At 49.7% G+C, this 19,411-nt stretch overlaps 1 protein-coding gene across 1 annotated transcript; it reads right to left on the bottom strand.

Annotated features, from left to right (window-relative positions):
* Nucleotides 1–11,960: 11,960 nt before the first annotated feature.
* On the bottom strand, nt 11,961–12,206 carry LOC116742782 (HIG1 domain family member 1A, mitochondrial-like). The gene has a single exon (XM_032610672.1). It carries the CDS (start codon nt 12,204–12,206, stop codon nt 11,961–11,963), a length of 246 nt encoding a protein of 81 aa, XP_032466563.1.
* Between the last annotated feature and the right edge of the window lie 7,205 nt (nt 12,207–19,411).

Genomic DNA, 19,411 nt, shown 5'->3' with positions numbered 1-19,411 from the left:
CAGCGGTGGGTGAGGTCACCCAGCAATCAGTAGGTCAAGAAAGACAATAGGCTTTAGGCCTCCTGGGCCTTGAAGAGCAGGACAAGCCTGCAGAGAACACAGGACGGAAATGCCACAGGGACACGAGGAGGAGCCCGGGGGGCTGGGCTGGCACAGCCACGGGCTGAGGAAATAGAATGGCGCCGAGAGGCCAGATGACAGGAGGACAGAGTGTGCATCGGCCTTAGGGACTTGGAAGTCGCTGGGGACTTAGGGAGGGCTGTTTGGCAGGAGCCATTGGGCCAATGCCGGGTTCCTGAGTTTGAGAAGTGAGCGGGAAGGTCACGAGGAGATGGGGGCACCCCAGCTCCCAGGAGGAGGGGTGCAGCTGCGGGCTCCCCAGCCCCTTCCAGCTCTGGAAGCCCGGGGACGGGCCAGATGCTATCCCCGCTGGCTGGTTGCAGCTCACTGTACCTCTGCTGCCAGCAGCCTCTCCTCAGAAGACCCGGCTCCCCAGGTGCTGAGCTGCAGCCTTCTGCCGCTTTCCTTGTGCTCACCCTCTTCAGGCTTCATTTGCTCTCTTTAATTTCCTCTTTTGTTTTTTGCTGTTATATCACATAGACAGTGTCCTTTGGTATCCAAATCTATTAGGTTTGAGTTTGGGATTGAGAGTAGCAAAAATCTGGCGAGCAAGGGATTCATCCAAAAATTGACCCGCGTTAATTTGGATCATGAGTTTGGGGGCAGGAGTTTGGGGCGTGCACGCATGGGGCCACCCCTCGATGTCTTCTGTCCTGCTCTTCCGTCTGAGCTCCTGGCCAGTGTCACTGTGGAATGGTTCTCAGGTCCTGCTACAGGGAGGTCAGGGCTGCAGGAGTGATGGGGACCTCCACGCCTCTGCTCTGGCTTTGCGTTCCCCACGCGCTCATCAGGAATCCACTGCAGACAAACCTTCAGTGTTTTCCCACTTGCTTATGCTGAGTCAGACCCCCGTCTGGTCTTGGGTCACTGGCTTTTGCACCGTTTGTCCCCATTCAGATTTGCCGCATTAGATTCAGCTCGGCATGCCAACTTGGCAAGGCCTTCAGGGATCTTTGCTCCTGTCTTGGCTTGGGATTCTTTGTAGGTTTAGTAAACTTGGTTTTAAAGCCACCTTCTCAAGGCACTAAGTTGCTGAAGAACAGGCACCTTCACCCTGGAGCCCTCTGTCCACACCCCGTTTTACCTCCTGTCCCCTCCTGAGGAGGGGCCAGTCTGCACGTGGCTGACGCAGTTCTAGCAACACCGGCCGTGTGATCATTTCCGTCCTGTTTAACCTCAGGGTCTGTGGGCTCACAGTCACATCCTGGTGCTGGCAAGGAGCTCCTGGGGGCATTTGCCCAGTCTGCGCTCCCACGGAGTCGGCTGGCACCCTCCAGGCACTGCTGTAACAGTCCCAACACCCGCCGCCCCAGGCAGATGTACAGTCCCCTCCTCCTACAGGTAAGGCACCAAGACACAGCCATGCCAAGTGCCTGGGCTTTCCAGGTCCCCACGACGGGCCCATGCTTCCTGCATCTTCCCAGCTGTCAAGGTTGGGGCTTGGGGCGGGCTGCCTCGTCTCTGGCCTGCTCTTCCTGCATCCAGCCTCAGCCTTTCTGCTGCAGCCTCTCTGCACAGCTGCCAAGGGGTCTTTCTGGGTCAAGGCTCCACTCAGAGGGAGGACTCGGGGTGGTGTCCCGGAGAGGACAAGGACCGCAGCACACTCTGCTCTGCATCCCAGAGCCCAGTACAGGCCCTGGAACACAGTGGGTGCTCAAGAAATGTATCAGTGCATCTTTGTTCAACCTTCTCTTCTCTCTTCTGAAAGAATTCCCACCATGAAGCTGGAGAAGATGCGTTGGCTGGCGGTAGAAACAGGCCAGGTGCTAGTTGGCCTTCTGAGTGTCTGAGGAGGACATGCCTCTGGGTTTCTGAGGGGCCGGCTGTGCCCTCCCTGAGTCTGGAGGGCCGTGGGAAGGCAGCCGGCCCTGTGGGGAGCAGGGACACCTGCTCATCTACCTGGGGCCTTGCCAGCCAGAGTCAGGAAGAGCAGCCTCAGAGGAAAGACTGTCCAGGTCTCGGCTAGAGGCGGAATGTTCTAGGAGTGAGACTTTGGTCACCAACCCCGGGGCTCGTCCATCACCCCTCGTGAAGGGCTCAGGGACTAGAGGCCAGGGCAGGGGCCAGGAGGGCTCTGCCAGGCTCTGGAGCCTTGGCCACGTCTCCATGTTGGTAGCAGGGCCCTCTCGGCTTTTTGAGAAGTGTTATCTGGAGGGCAGCAAGGAGGAGGAGGGCTGGTCAGCCCGAGAGAGGGGCGGGGGCTAGGAGCCAGGGCTGCTGGGTGTGTGTGGTTGGGGTCCAGGCTCCACAGGCCCCACGTCAAACCTGTGTGCCCCCTACCCTGACCCTCAGTTGATTCCTGCTCCCACTTCACACCCCAGCTTGGGAGACCCCCTCAGGGTTCCCCTTCAGCAGCATCAGAGAGGTCAGGCCTCTCGTCTCCAGCTTTGCTGTGTGGGCCGGGGCAGCCCGCATCCTCTGTTCCTTTGTCTGTCAAGTGGGGTAATAACGCTCCCTCCTCCTACTGTTGTTGTGAGGCTTAGATGAGGTAATGTGTGTAAAATAGCGAGGCAACGTCTGGCACAGAGGGAGAGCTAAATGCATTTTCTCATCAGCCCAGAGATCTTGAAAGCCTGCCAGGTGCCGTTGTTGCGGGGGGGACAGCAGGGAACAAACAAGGAACCTCTGCTCTCTCTGGCTCCATTTCTATGGCAGGAGCTGCCCAGGGCAGGGCAGGCTGGAAGCTGTTGGCGGGAACCCCAGGCTCCCCAGCCCCGTTCCTTGACTGGAGGGCATTCTCAAAGTCTGGGTGGGGGGCACAGAGGGGCGTGGAGGTGGGGGGGGGCCTGAGATCTGACGGGCCCGAGCCAAGGACCACCCTGCCAGCGAGGGCTAGGGTTAGGCCAGAGAACACGTGGCCCTCTGATGCTTCAGTCTCCCCCTCTTCCACGTGGGCTTGCAATGTGCTCTCGTGGCTTCTGTAAGGACCGTACGTTTGGTCGTTTGCTCCACGGCAGCCATCGACGCCATCTCTCACTGGTGCAGGGAACACAGCAAAGGCCTGCTGCCTCAGAGCTGATGTCCCGGCGGGACCATGGGCAGTCGCCAGAGAGAAGGATGACGAGGGTGGTGGTGATGCAGGCCGTGGGGAGGCGTAATGCGGGGAAAGGGCGAGCAAGCGGAGGCCATGGCCTTCAGTACAGAGTGGTCGGAGGGCCTCCCCGACAAGGTGACACTTGGGAGGGGCCTCGAGGCAGGGGCAGGACAAGAAATTAGGATGTTGAGGGGCAGGCCTTCTAGATAGAGGGCCAGCCAGTGCAAAGGCCTTGGGCACACGAGCAGGCCTACCGCACTTTTGAAGACCATCCAGGAGGCCTATGAGATGGAGGGGAATGAGCCACGGAGAGAAAGGTGGCAACCGAGTCAGAGAGGCAGAGGGCGGCGTGTGGGGCTCACACAGGGGTTTGGATTTTACACCTGGTGGGACGTTAAGGCTCGGAGGCTTTGGAGTGAAGGGAGGAGCTTTAACCACCAGTTCACGTGATTGCATGACCTGTGACCCCAGGGCTGCAGGACACTCGTCTCTGTTGGGTCCTCGAGTCCACTCCCAGTGCTCCACGGGCTCTGGGTGAACCCTGCAGGGCAAGTGCATGGGCCCTGCCTGGCCCTGTCACTGCCCTTGCCCCTCGGCTCCAGGTAGAGTCCAGACGTCCCTGCCTGCCCCTCCCCTCTGCACCTGCAGCTCCTCAAAGCGCACTCCGGCTTCATGCCTGATGATGCCCGCCCCTCCACTGCACGCTTCCCTGGTCCTCATGTCTCCCGTGAGCCGGGCACTCTGCCACCCTGCCGCCACACCAGCCTGCCCGCCCCCAGCCCGTGCCCGCCCCTGGCTCCGGCTCCGGGTGCCTCTGTGTCAGACCCTTGCCGGCCCTGCGGCTGAGGGCAGACCTGCCTTCCCAGCTCTCAGCTCAGCCCTATCGAATAGAACTTTCACGAGGGATTTTCATTAGGAATCTCTGTGAACACAGAGGGAAGCGGCCAGGGACAGAGGGGCCTGGTTTTAGGCCTGAATCTGGAGAGCGGTGGGAGAGGGGCTGTGAGGTCACGGCAGGCTGGGCTGTCTCATCTGGGGAGTGAGTTTGCCTTGAAGGTCAGATGACCCTGAGGCTGAGAGCTGAGGTCAGGTAGGGGCCTGCACGTGGTGCTCAACACCTGGTTGTGGTGACAGACTTCCGACACCTGGGGTCCCATCTGCCCACGCTCAGGGCTGGCAGAGGGAGAGCTGCTAGAAGGGGAGCAGCTCAAGGCCAACATGCACATGCTGGGTTGGCCTGATAAGGTCACCAAGCTGCATGTCAGATACTGGGATTGGCACAGGGCATTGGCCACCCCTGTCAGCAGCCACTCAGACCTTCCTGCCCTTGGCCCTGAGGCTGCCCCGGTCCCCATGCCTGCAAGTGAGCCCTGGGCGGGGCTCTGGGTCTGGGCTCCGGTTGGGTCGGGGGGCAGAGTTGCCCCCACTTCTTCCTGTGACTTTTTTTTTTTTTTGCGGTACGCGGGCGTCACACTGCTGTGGCCTCTCCCGTTGCAGAGCACAGGCTCCGGACGCGCAGGCTCAGCGACCGTGGCTCACGGGCCCAGTTGCTCCGCGGCATGTGGGATCTTTCCGGACCGGGGCACGAACCCGCGTCCCCTGCATCGGCAGGCGGACTCTCAACCACTGCGCCACCAGGGAAGCCCCCCTGGGACATATTTGGCCAGCCTTTTCTGCCTGGTCCTAGGAGAGTGTCTCTTCTCTCCTCCCTTCTTCAGCAGATCAGAAATAAAGACTTTCCCAAAGCCATTGTCCTTAGAATCTGCTGTTTGTGCCCTGGGTTTGTGACCCGAGGACTCGCTAGAGCTAAGCTCATTTGCTTGGTGGTGATGATGGACACCTGCTTGGGCTGACCAGTGCTTAGACTCCCCGTGACAGTCCTCTCTTCCTAGCGTCTTGCACCACAGTGTTTAGGCTGACGTCCCGCAGTTGGGAGACTCTGACCCCAGAACCCCTCTTTGGCCAGTCTGGGTCCTTGAGCCCCAGCTTGAGGAATTTCATGCTACAATGTATGACGTAGATGAGTGCCTTCTCTGGTGCACTCTCTTAATTTGTCGTGTTACTGAAAAATCTGGTTATGGGAGGGAGTCCTAAAAAGATACAGTTTGCTAAAATGCTTGTTTTGAGCATGTGAATTTGTTTCAACATGGTTGATATATTTAGGAGCAATTTGAACATAAGGCAAATTCCGTTTGTTTACGTGCAATTTTGTTTATGAGAAATGGGTGAAAACAGAAAGCAAAAATGCACCCAGATGAATGGACCACAGCAACACAGGAACGTGCAAAACACACACACCTCAGACATCTGCCAGTGCCTCAGTTCACCGCCTCCTCTCCGTGCTGAGCCACACCTCGCCACATCCGGGTCACAACTTCCCATCCGATTTCAGACAACTCACTTCATAGTAACCCACAAGCCACGACCCTGCCCCCGCCCACTTCTATAAACTGGCTTCAGGTCTTCTTGAAGGCAAATGCCATATTTATTGTAGTATTTTTGGTATTTCTTAACCATGTAACATATGTAAAACTGTGCTGTCGTTTTTATTAGGTTGCTGAGACTTCTTAGATATTTCATTGATGACGTTTTGAGTACTGTGCCTCTAACCTCATTTTCCTCCAAAGTCTTGTGGCTTTTCTTGTGCTGGTTGGACACACCTGAGCTGCCGCTGGACTCTGGTAGTTACTGAACCTCCGAGAGCCACAGGCTCCTCATCTGTGAAGCCTCCCGAGTGTTCATTTGTCCATTCGGCACCCGAGGACTCGGGCACGTCTGTCTGTGGGCAGGTGCATGCCAAGCTCTGGGCACACGGTGTGGACGAGACCGCTGCTCCAGAACAGACGCATCGAACGAGGGCCACAAAGGCATCAGAGCAGGTGGTGGGATGGGGGATGGCGGGCAGGGTGGACTACAGGGCCTCTGAGGGGACATCGTGTCTGAGAGCTGGGATGAGGGGCAGAGCAAAGGTCCTGAGGCAGGAACCGGCAGGCCACGCAGAAGCAGAGCCAGAAGGCTGTGGGGCAGGACAGCGTGAACCAGGGGAGGGACGGTGGCACGCCTGGGGCCTGTCCACGGGATGTAGGCAGAGCAGGTTGGGGCAGGACAGCGTGAACCAGGGGAGGGGGCTGGTGGCACACGTGGGGCCTGTACATGGGATGTAGGCAGAGCAGGTGGTTGGGGAGCCATGTGACAGGAGGTGTGTAAGCTCATACCCAGTGCTCTCTAGGCGTCAGCCACCGTTTGACCCTGTGCTGAGGGCAGGGTGAGGCAGAGAGCCAGGACTGGGGAGAGTGGAGCAGGGTGCCGAATGTGCAGGCTGGTAGCAGGGCTGCTTGGTCATGCCGAGGTCCATGAAATGTCCCTGGGAGGACACCAGGCCACCTTGCCCTGTGACTGTCCTCCCAGCCTCAGACTGCCTCAGGATGGGCTGGGAAAGGCCCGTCAGAGGGGGCTGAGCCAGGGCGCGAAGTGGTGGGACAAGGGGCATGGAGCAGGCCCTGTGCACCTGGGGGAGGGAGGGCAGACGGGCGCGGGAGGGGAGCAGGGTGGGCTGGGAGGGGAGAAGGCTTGAGGGCTTGCCGGTTTGCACCTGGCCGGACAGGAAGAGCAGGGTGAGAGGTGTGTGGCCGGGACGCAGTGGTGGGACGGGCAGTGCCCCAAACGGTGAGGTCCCTAAGTGGGAGGCTGGTCTGGTCCATTCCCAGAGCACCTGGGCTGCGGGGAGCCTCAGTGGGCCTTGGTTTGGGAGCCTGCAGGTCAGGAGGTGAGCTCGCTGTGGGGGAAGGAGGGTGAAATCCTGCGGGGAAGTGAGCATGCAGAGCCGGAGCCGGAGCCTGCGGCACTCAGCGGCTGAGAATCAGGGGAGGGCTGGGGAGGGCTGGGTGACTGCTGAGGGCAGCACGGAAGTGGGGAGAATGAAGGAAAAGAAGGCCAGCAGAGACTCGGTGAGTGGGACCTTCCAAGAAGCACGTGGAAGGGCCTGCGCCGGCAGAAGTGGCAACGGATGACGGACAGACACTTGGAGACGATGTTAGAAATGGCAAACTCAGAGGGAAGTGAGAGCAGGGCTAGCGGGGAGGTGTCTCGCCCACCGACACAGTGCGGGGGATGGAGTGCACTTCTGGGTGGCCTGGACGCTCCCTGAGGCCCCTTGAGGGAATCACCCACGGGAGGGCTAATCCTTTTGCTTCGTGTGTCACCTGTGCCTTGAGGGAGCCCTCCCATTCCCACACTACCTCCACTTTGGACTCGGGCTGTGCTGTGTGCTCTTTGACACACAAGGCAATTCAACAGGGACTAGATTTATTGAGCACCAGTTGTGTGCCATACACCGTGCTGGGTATCCAGGTGGCCATGGTGGCACCACAAGCATTACAGAGAATTACAGTAAGTGGAGCACACAGATCGACAAACAGACAGCAACCACACAGTGGGCGAGGGCTTTGCTGGGGAAGCCGAGGCAAAGGGCATCTAGCCCTGGCTGGGGGTCAGGGGTGTGCCCCAGGGGAATGACTTCTGAAGATCTAAACCCTGGAAGGAGCCAGCCAGGTTAGAGGAATATCGGGTGGGGAAAGTACAAAGACCCAGAGTCAAGGGAGTTTTGGGCAGCTGAAGTGTACAGAGCAGGGACAAGAGAGGGGGAGGCCGGGCAATCGTCAAGGCCCTGAGGCCCCATCAGACAGCCTGGACTTTATCCTGGGTGCTGGGTGCTGGGTGGAGGGGCGGGCAGTGGTTGTCACCCAAGGGGGCTGTCCATTTGCAAGTGCGTGTGGGCTTTCTCATGTCACACGGACGGTGGGGTGTCAGTACCAAAAATGCTAAGCCCTCCTGCGCTGTGCTGGGCGGTCCAGCACCACATTTTTTCTGCCCAAACGCAGGAGTGTCTCTATTAGAAACACTGCGTCTTCAATGGGCAGCCAACAAAGAATATTTTAGTTTCCAAACCTTCGTTTTTAATCTTGTTAATTTAAAATTTTGTTACCTTGTGGTCAGAGAGCAAAATTGTTACAATATTGTTCCATGTAGCTGCCATTCTTTCATTTCGACTGTCGGACACTCTGCCCTTCTGTGCATGTACCACAGTTTATACAACCATAATCTTGTCTGTGGACGTCTGAGTTGCTTACAGGTTTTCGCTGATACGAACAAAGACACTGTGAACATTCTTATACGTGTCCCCAGGCATACAAGTGCAAAAATTTATGTTGGGCATACCTAGGAGTAGAATTCTGGGTTGTAGAAATGTAAGTTTCCAACTTCGCAAGATAACGTCAATTGATTTGCTAACTGGCTTGCTCACCAGCAAAGCTCAAGTGATCCTGTTGCTATGTATCTTCTCCAACGCTTGATATTGTCAGAATTCTTGATTTTTTTTCCCATTGGATGGATGGTACTGGTATCTCATTGTAGTCTTGGTTTCATTCAGCCAGTGCCAGCCACTGCTTTAGGACTAGACTTGCATCCTCTTGATAATTTATAAATTTATTTATTTTATTTTTGGCTGCGTTGGGTCTTCATCGCTGTGCGTGGGCTTTCTCTAGTTGCAGCGAGCGGGGGCTACTCTTCGTTGCGGTGCGCGGGCTTCTCACTGCGGTGGCTTCTCTTGTTGCGGAGCACGGCTTCTAGGCGCGCGGGCTTCAGTAGTTGTGGCTCGCGGGTTCTAGAGTGCAGGCTCAGTAGTTGTGGCGCACAGGCCCAGTTGTTCCGCGGCATGTGGGATCTTCCCGGACCAGGGCTCGAATCCGTGTCCCCTGCATTGGCAGGCGGACTCCCAACCACTGCACCACTGGGGAATCCCCCCGTTGATAATTTCTGAGGTTAACAGGTCATCCGTCACATGTTTCATGGCCATTTGTCTTACTCTTCTGTGAGATACACTGCAGTGTCCGTCGGGGGCTCTTCTTAGTCCACTAAATCCCCAGCCTCATCCGTAAGATGACCAAGGGCCACCCTTGGCAACCATCTGCTCAGATGTGCAGGAAATACAGCTGGCCAGCAGGGGAGCTACATCTTCTTTTTCTGAAGGAATCATGGAACGATTTATATAGCCATCAAGTCTACATCTTTGGACCCACAGGTGACAGCTCACACGCAAGGGGATGAGATTCATGCTGGGCAGGGCTTCCAAACCTTATGCCTCACAGGAGCCATATATCTTGCGACAGTTGCATAGGTGTAGCTTCCAGCGTCTCCACAAGAGACGTGCTCTGCTTCAAGAATCACTGTCCTCCAGGAAGCCAGAGTTATGGCTTCTCTCAGGCGTTCATAGTTCATTTCTAGTTCCTGCCTGTCCACATAGTGCATCTTCCTGCCTGTCCGATTGTTACCGTAAGCAGTGTTGCCTAGTTAAATTGTTGACATTCTACCTTTATCTGGTTACCAGGGGAACATAGCTAGACAATTAACCAAAGGGCAAATTCTCAAGCAGAAGAGGAAGTGGTTTTGTTATACTTTTGCCTACATTCATTTAAAAAAATCAACTCTATCAAGGTGTAATTCTCATGCAATAAAATGTACCCATTTTAAGCATACAATCTGATGAGTTTTGACAAACCAGTATACCATGTGAGCACCACTGCAACAAGGTATAGAATTTTTCTATTACCCCAAAGTTTCCCCGTGCCTTTTCCCAGCACTTCTCACCTCCCATCACTGGTCCTAATAGATTAGTCTTCTCTGGAGTAGTAATCATACAGTATATGTTCTTTTGTGTTCGCATGGTGTTTTTGAGATCCGCCCTTGTGGTTGTGTGTGTTACTAGTTTGTTCCTTTTTGATGGCTAAGTAGTATTCTGTTACGTGACTGTCACAATTAGTTTATTCCTTCACCCATCGATGGACATTTCAGTCATTCCTATTTTTGGTAATTATGAATAAAGCTGCTATGAACACGTGTATAAATCTTTGGTTAAAAATCTAGCAGTAGAACTGCTAGATCATATGGTAAATATGTATTATAAGCTACCAAATTGTTTTCCAAAGTGGTTATACCGTTTTACTTTTCCACCAGCAGTAAATGAGAGTTCCAGTTGCTCTACATCCTTGCCAGTATGTTAATGTAAATCTTTAAATTTCAGCTATTCTAGTGAACGTAGAGTGGTATCTCATTGTGGTTTTAATTTGCATGTCCTTGATGGCTAATGATTTTGAAAATAATTCATGTGCTTACTGGCCATTTCTATATCTTCTTTTATGAGGTTCCTGAAATCCTTTGCCCATTTAAAAAAACTAGGTTGCGTGTCTTCTAATTATGAAGTTGTAAAAGCACTTGTATGTCTGGATACAAATTCTTTGCCAAATATATGTATTGCAAATATTTTCTCCAAGTTGTGGCTTGTCTTTTCATTTCCTTTTTATTTATTTATTTACTTATTTATTTGGTTGCATTGGGTCTTAGTTGCAGCAAGCAGGCTCCTTACTTGGGGTTTGAGGGCTCCTTAGTTGTGGCAGACGGGCTCCTTAGTTGCAGCATGCATGTGGGATCTAGTTCCCGGACCAGCGATCGAACCTGGGCCCCCTGCATTGGGAGTGTGGGGTCTTAACCACTGCGCCACCAGGGCATTTCCTTTTGAAGAGCAAAAGGTTTTAAGTTTATCCAAAAATTTTTGTTAAATGGTCTGTGCTTTTTGTGTCCTATCTAAGAAATCTGCCTACTCTAGGGCCATGAAGATATTCACCTACATTTTCATGTAGAAGTTTTTGTAATTTTAGTTTTTACATTTAGGTCTATGATCCATTTTAAGTTAATTTTTGTGTATGACATGAGGTAAGGGTTGAGGTTGTTCTTCTTTAATATTGATATCTAATTTTTCCATTACCATTTTTAAAAGAAATATGTGTAGGTCTATTTCTCTATTCTCTAGGTCTGTAGGTCTCTAGGTCTGTAGGTCTCTATTCTGTATTCTGTTCCACTGATCTATATGTCCCTCCTTAGGACAGTATCACACGGTCTTGATTATTATAGCCTTAGAGTGAATTTTGAAATCAGGTCTTCCAACTTTTTTCTTCTTTTTCAAAATTCTTTTGGCTTTTCTAATTCTTTTGCATTTCCATATAAATTTTTTTAAAGTATTTTTCATTTACCTTTGCATTAGCACTTAAAATACACACTTCTATTTCAAAATGCCATTTAAAAATTATTCTAATATAACAGCAGCAAACTATAATTCTGCAATTACAAAAGAGCTAAACGGGGATCTATAGTTAAGTTATTCTCATGTTTACAACTATGATTCTGAAACAGATACTGCTTCAAAGCAGCTGTTACCAGCTCTTTAGGTTTGGTTTAAAAACACACACATAGTTGCTGGGAGGTTTATAATGTTGTATTCCGTGCACTGTTCTGAAGGTGTTCTTCAAGAGTCAGCCAGACCTTAAAAACAGTACTCAGTCCACAAGGCAGCCAGAAAGAGTTAAATTAAATGGGGTAAATAGGACTCCTACATTACATCAAAAGCATATGATATTCTGCAGCAACTGGGAGCATGTTGTCCTCTTTACAACTAATTTTATCAGAAGAGTTTAACAAGGTGGACATTGTACCACTATCAAGTGCATTTAAAAGTGACATGTTTTTGTGCTAATCTGACTCCCCTGAATGACCTATAGCTAGTGAACTAGTCACTAGGCAAATCAAGCCTGCCAGAAAGGAAGCCAGTATTCAAACTACCATGTTATTGTCCGACCCCCAGAATTTATTTTCAACATAAATATATAACCTCAACATGAGATGTCTAACTAAAGCAAGTGCCACCAAGACCAAGACAGCATCTCCTCTTCTAAGGTTTAGGTTTTGCCCAGAATTCTCAATACATGGAATAGCCCACACCAAGAGTCTCTGCTCCCACAACAAAGCCTTGGGCTGCCACGCGCATGTGAACAGACGTTTCAGTATTGCCCCTGCTCTTCAATTTATATGACCCACATGCAGCGATTGCTGCAAAACCTGCCATTGCAATGGGGACAAATGGTGCCTCTCTAGCTTTTCGGATAAGTTTAAATCCCTGATCTTCATCATATGAAGAAAGAGAAACATCTGTGTCACTTGACATAGTGATTGAAGAATAGACACCTGCACGACATCGCAGGCTCCAGCCGGCTTCTCTCCATGTAAATTTAAGGTGTTTGTCAATGTCTACGATAAAGCCTGCTAGGATTTTGACTGGGATTGTGTTGAACTTCTAGATCAATTTGTGAAGAATTGCCATCAGTATTGAGTCTGAGGCACGAATTTGGTACATTCCTCTGTTTATTTAGGTCTTCTAAAATTTCTCTCAGAAGTGTTCTGTAGTTTTCAGTAGACAGGCATTGCACATATTTGTTTAGTTTATCACTGTGAAGAAAAGAGTTAACACAGCAGGCCTGAGACTGCTGTCCTTAGAAAGGTCTGCTTGGAACAGAGGCAGGAGTGGCAGCTGCCCCCTCTCCCCGGGATATGCAACCCTTAGAGATTGCCTCAGAGCCCCCTCCCAGCCAGCGGGGAGATGGACCCCTCCCTTGCTCAGTGCCTCCTGGGCGGGGCCCCTCACCCCAGGGGGTCTATATATACATTTTGTAAGCCCACCCCTCCCATGCTGCATGCATGCTATACTCTAGAGCCAAAGTATAGCCAGCCGGTCCCCCTGTAGCCTCTGCCCTGCCTCCTCCTGCTGGGGTGGTGGGGGGTGACTGAAGTGTCATCCTAGGTGGATTTTGTGGAGGTGGGAACCGGGGCATTGAGACTCTAAAGCAGTAGACAATTCTCAGATACCATCAGTAGATTTGGAACTGCATTTACTTTTTATTTTATATGCATATATTTTAGAGCTGTAGATTTACTTTCCTAATTTGTTTTCCATCGCTTATTCCTGAGCACACAATGATAATAATCGATTTATACATCACCTTTTTGACTTTTCAAAGCCCTTTTACAACTAACGGCATTTTCCTCACTCCGGCCTTTGCCAGTAGCGTTATCTTTTCTGAGAGACCAGAGGCCGAGAGAGTTCGAGTGTGAGCTAGGACTAGAGAAACTTGGACCTCCCACGCAAGGCTGGGAGGCAGAAGTTTGGCTGAATGAGTGTTAGTTCCACAGGGGGCAGGTGGGCGGGCGGGACACTTAAAACCTGCAGTTACTGAATCCCTTCTCCAGGCGGGTCCAGCTGCAGCTACAGGGGTGCGAGCCCTGCTCTGTCCTTAGGCCTTGTGGATAAGGGAGCGTGGACTATCGAAATCCTCACCTCCCTTTTTTTCTTTTCTTTTTGTTTGGATGTTTTCACAGGTCTCACTTATACCAAAGGGAAAGAATCTTCATTAAAGTCCATATTTCTTCAAAAAAAAAAAAAAAAAAGAAAAGTCTGCTTGGCCTTGGTTATCATCTGGAAATTTGATTTCGGGAGAGTTCCCATAATCCTCAGAACTGATAAACTGCTAAGAATGGCTCACTGTGCCTAAGCTGTTGGTTCAAACAACATGGCTTATGCTCAGCTTCTGAGTTCCTTCTGGGAGTCTGGAATTTTGGTACCTGTAGGCAGAGGGTGCCTGTATGATCAGCCCCCTATGAGAACCTTGGGTGCTGAGTCTCTAATAGTCTTCCTTGACAGACAGCATTGCACGTGTGTGGTCCCAACTCATTGCTCAAGGAATTAAGTTCATCCTGTGTGACTCCACAGGGAGAAGACTGTTGAAAGCTTGTGCCGGGTTTCCTTCACATTTGGCCCCCTGAGTCTATTTTCTGTGCTGATTTTGCTTTATATGCTTTCTCTGTAATAAATCGTAGCTGTAAGCAGGAGTATATGCTGAATCCCCTGAATTGTCAAACCTGGGAGTGGTCTTAGGGAGCCTCTGCTATAATCCCTAAGCATTTTTAAAAAATAATTGATTAATTAATTTTAATTTTGGGCTGTGTTGGGTCTTCATTGCTGCACACGGGCTTTCTCTAGCTGTGGCGAGCGGGGGCTACTCTTCATTGCAGTGTGCAGGCTTCTCGTTGCGGTGGCTTCTCTTGTTGTGGCTTCTAGGCACGCAGACTTCAGTAGTTGTGGCACATGAGCTGAGTAGTAGTTGTGGCTTGCGGCCTTTAGAGCACAGGCTCTAAAGTTGTTGTGGCGCATGGGCTTAGCTGCTCCGTAGCATGTGGGATCTTCCTGGGCCAGGGCTCGAACCCGTGTGCCCCGCATTGGCAGGCAGATTCTTAACCACTGCGCCACCAGGGAAGCGCTATTTATCCATTCTAAATGTAATAGTTTGCATCTACCAACCCCAAACTCCCAGTCTATCCCTCTCCCCCACCCCCACTTGGCAACCACAAGTCTATTCTCTGTGTCTGTGAGTCTGTTTCTGTTTTGTAGATAAGTTCATTTGTGTCATATTTTAGATTCCACATATAAGTGATATCATACGGTATTTGTCGTTCTCTGTCTGACTTCACTTAGAATGATAATCTCTAGGTCCACCCATGTTGCTACAAATGACATTATTTCATTCTTTTTTATGGCTGAGTGATATTCCACTGTATAAGTGTATCACATCTTCTTTATCCATTCATCTGTCAGTGGACACATGTTGCTTCCATGTCTCGGCTACTGTGAATAGTGCTGCTATGAATGTTGGGGTGCATGTATCTTTTCTTTCTTTCTTTTTTTTTTCTTGCAGTATGCGGGCCTCTCACTGTTGTGGCCTCTCCCTTTGCGGAGCACAGGCTCCGGACGCACAGGCTCAGCAGCCATGGCTCACGGGCCTAGCTGCTCTGCGGCATGTGGGATCTTCCCAGACCGGGGCACGAACCTGTGTCCCCTGCATCGGCAGGCGGACTCTCAACCACTGTGCCACCAGGGAAGCCCCTATCTTTTCGAATTAGAGTTTTCTCTGGATATATGCCCAAGAGTGGGATTGCGGGATCGTATGATAACTCTGTTTTTAGTTTTTAAAGGAACTTCCGTACTGTTTTCTATAGTCACTGCACCAATTTACAGTCCCATCAACAGTGTAGGAAGGTTCCCTATTCTCCACACCATTTCCAGCATTTATTATTTGTAGACTTTTTAATGATGGCCATTCTGACTGGTGTGAGATGATACCTCACTGTAGTTTTGATTTGCATTTCTCTAATAATTAGAAATGTTGAGCATCTTTTCCTGTGCCTGCTGGCCATCTGTATGTCTTCTTTTTTTTTTTTTTGCGGTACGCAGGCCTCTCACTGTTGTGGCCTCTCCCTTTGCGTAGCACAGGCTCCGGATGCGCAGGCTCAGCGGCCATGGCTCACGGGCCCAGCCGCTCCGCGGCATGTGGGATCATCCCGGACCGGGGCACGAACCCATGTCCCCTGCATTGGCAGGCGGACTCTGAACCACTGCGCCACCAGGGCAGCCCTTCTCTTTTTTTTTTTTAGAAATTTATTTTTGGCTGCGTTGGGTCTTCGTTGCTGTGCGTAGGCTGTCTCTAGTTGCGGCCAGCAGGAGCTACTCTTCTCTGGGGTGTGCGAGCTTCTCACTGTGGTGGCTTCTCTTGTTGTGGAGCATGGGCTTTAGGCGCACGGGCTTCAGTAGTTGTGGCACGCCAGCTCAGTAGTTGTGGCTCAAGGGCTCTAGAGCACAGGCTTAGTAGTTGCGGTGCACAGGCTTAGCTGCTCCTCGGCCTGTGGGATCTTCCCAGACCAGGTCTCAAACCCGTGTCCCCTGCACTGGCAGGTGGATTCTTAATCACTGCATCACCAAGGAAGTCCCCTATATGTTCTCTTTGGATAAATGTCTATTTATATCTTCTGCCCATTTTTTGACTGGATTGTTTGAGTTGTATGAGTTGTTTCTATATTTTGGAAGTAAAGCCCTTGTCGGTCGCATCATTTGCAAATGTTTTCTCCCATGCCGTAGGTTGTCTTTTTGTTTTGTTTATGGTTTCCTATGCTGTGCAGAAGCTTATAAGTTTGACTAGGTCCCATTTGTTTATTTTTGCTTTTATTTATTTGGCCTTGGGAGACTGACCTAAGAAAACATTACTGTGAGTTATGTCAGAGAACGTTTTGCCTATGTTCTCTTCTAGGAGTTTTATGGCGTCATGTCTTATACTTAAGTCTTTAAGCCATTTTGAGTTTATTTTTGTGTATGGTGTGAGGGGCTGTTCTAACTTCATTGATTTACATACAACTATCCAGCATTCCCAGCACCACTTGCTGAAGAGACTCTCTTTTTCCCATTGTATATTCTTGCCTCCTTTCTCTAAGATTAATTGACTGTAGGTGTGTGTGTTTCTTTCTGGGCTATCTATTCTGTTCCATTGATCCATACATCTGTTTTTGTCCCAGTACCACTCTGTTTTGATCACTGTTGCTTTGTAGTATGGTCTGAAGTCTGGGAGGCTTATGCCTCCTGCTTTGTTCTTTTTCCTCAGGATTGCTTTGGCAATTCTGGGTCTTTTATGGTTCCATATAAATATTAGGATTGTTTTTTCTAGTTCTGTGAAAAACGTCATGGGTAATTTGATAGGGATCACATTAAATCTGTAGATTGCTTTGAGTAGTATGGCCATTTTAACAATATTAATTCTTCCAGTCCAAGAACATGGGATATCTTCCCATTTCTTTGAATCATCTTCAGTTTCCTTTATCAGTGATTTATAGTTCTCAGCATATAAGTCTGTCACCTCCTTGGTCAGGTTTATTCCTAAGTTTTTTTTTTATGGGATTTTAAAAGGGATTGCTTTTTTACTTTCTCTTTCTGATATTTCATTGTTGGTATAAGGAATACAATAGATTTCTGTATGTTACTCTTGTATCCTGCTACCTTGCTGAATTTGTTTATCAGTTCTAGTAGTTTTCACGTGGAGTCTTTAGGGTTTTCTATATATAGTGTCATGTCATCTGCATATAATGACAATTTTTCCTCTTCCCTTCCAATTTGGATACGTTTTATTTCTTTTTCTTGTCTGATTGCTGTTGCTAGGACTTCTAATACTATGTTGAATAGAAGTGGTGAGAGTGGGCATCCTTGTCTTGTTCCAGATTTTTGCAGGAAGGCTTTCAGATTTTCACCATTGAGTATTATGTTGGCTATGGGTTTGTCATAAATAGCTTTTATTATGTTGAGATATGTTCCCTGTACAGTAAGTCCCCTACATACAAACCTCCAAGTTGTGAACTTTCAAAGATGCAAACATGCATTCACATGTCCAATCACGTAAGTTAGTTCACACGTTTGGCATATTTTGTCACGCGTATGCATCCTCTACAAATGGTTGTGCTTTTGTGCACTTTACTGTACAGTACTGTATAGAGTATAGTAGTACAGTAGCTTTATTTCAAGCCCAGGCTGTCTGGAAGCAACCGTAAAAACGGCGGTGTGTAGCTGGTACTGCTAAGAAGCGCCAAGCGATAACGATGGAAACAAAAGTGAAAATAATTGAGAGGTTGGAGTGACAAGAGGAAGAAGAAGTAACTGAAGAACCGAAGAGATTCACGATGCAGGAAATGGCAAGGGCATTTTCTTTATTTGAGGAGACACTGTTAGTTTTTGAGGCACAGGACCCGAACGTAGAATGGTACACGAAGGTTGTAGCAGCCGTTCAGAATGCAATCCAGTGCTACCGTGTCATCTACGATGAGAAAAAAAGAGCTACTACCCAGAAATCACTGGATCGTTTTTTCAAGAGGGTAGATAGAATTGAATCCAGCAAGGAACCAGAGCCTGTGCCATCAACGTCAGGTGTGAGTGAGATTGCAGCTTGCCTTCCATTTCCTATTGCTGACGATCCTTCGGCTCTGCCATCTCCCACCTCCTCTCCCTCCTCCAGTCAGTAACTCTTCTTGCCTGTTCACTTGATGCCAGCCCCTGGATGCCAGCTGTTGTACTGGACTACTGTACTTTTCAAGGTACTGTACTGTAAGATTAAAAATGTTTTCTTTCTTTCTCCTTTCTTTATTATTATTTTTTTTTGTGGTACGTGGGCCTCTCACTGTTGTGGCCTCTCCCGTTGCGGAGCACAGGCTCCGGACGTGCAGGCCCAGTGGCCATGGCTCATGGGCCCAGCCACTCTGCGGCATGTGGGATCTTCCTGGAACGGGGCACGAGCCCATATCCCCTGCATCGGCAGGCGGACTCTCAACCACTGTGCCACCAGGGAAGCCCATTTTTGTTTGTTTTTTTATGTATTATTTGTGTGAAAAGTATTATAAACCTATTACAGTACAGTACTATATAGCTGATTGTGTTAGTTGGGTACCTAGGCTAACTTTGTTGGACTTACAAACAAATTGGATTTAAGAAGGCGCTCTCGGAATGGAACTCGTTTGTATGTAGGGGACTTACTGTATACCCACTTTGGTAAGAGTTTCTATCATTAATCGATGTTGAATTTTATCAGAAGCTTTTTCTGCATCTATTGAGATGATCATGTGGTTTTTGTCTTTTCTTTTGTTGATGTGTTGTATCACATTGATTGATTTGCGTATGTTGAACCATCCTTGTGACTCTGGGATGAATCTATCTTGATCGTGGTGTATGATCCTCTTTATGTGTTGTTGGATTCGGTTTGCTAATATTTTGTTGAGAATTTTTGCATCTGTATTCATCAAAGGTATTGGCCTATAGTTTTCTCCTTTGGTAATGTCTTTGGTTTTAGTATCAGAGTGATGGTGGCTTCATAGAATGACTTTGGGAATGTTCCTTCCTCTTCAATCTTAGGGAGTTTTTTTTTTTTTTTTTTTTTTAAATTACAGATTCTATTTCACTTCTAGTGATTGGTCTGTTCAAATGATCTATTTCTTCTTGATTCAGTTTTCATGGGATGTATGCTTCTAGAAACTTGTTCATTTCTTCTAGTTTGTCCAATTTGTTGGCATATAATTGTTCATAGTATTCTCTTATGGTTTTTTGTATTTCTGCAGTATTGGTTGTTATTTCTCCTCCTTCATTTCTTATTGTGTTTGTTTGGGTCCTCTCTCTTTTCTTCTTGGTGAGCCTGGGCCCCGATGGGGAAGGGCTGCCTTGGGAGCTACAGCCCCGGGACCAGGCCTGCACCCATGCCTCCCCTCCCAAGCGCCCTCTGCTCCCCAGGCCCGGCCCTCCCTGCCGCCCCGTCATTGTGGTCCTCGCCGATTTTCCTGCCTTTATTTAAACCACTCCTGGGCTCTTCCCTGGAAAACCCCAGTGGCTCGTCACTGCCTGAGAAATAGAGTTCAGACTCGAGCTTTACATCCACAGCTGTCACACCTGACCTCGACCCCTCAACTCTCCCACATCCGCTTTCTTCCACCTGGCTCCCCCAAGTGGGCCTCCATGCATTT

Source organism: Phocoena sinus, chromosome 17, assembly GCF_008692025.1.
Source record: "Phocoena sinus isolate mPhoSin1 chromosome 17, mPhoSin1.pri, whole genome shotgun sequence".
Classification (NCBI taxonomy): domain Eukaryota; kingdom Metazoa; phylum Chordata; class Mammalia; order Artiodactyla; family Phocoenidae; genus Phocoena; species Phocoena sinus.
The sequence above is the reverse complement of the archived record's forward strand: the minus strand, read 5'-3'. Positions and strand labels throughout refer to the sequence as shown.

What these genes read in the sequence shown, in the direction of transcription:
- LOC116742782 (XM_032610672.1), bottom strand. Translation starts at nt 12,206, where the DNA reads ATGTCAAGTGACACAGATGTTTCTCTTTCTTCATATGATGAAGATCAG.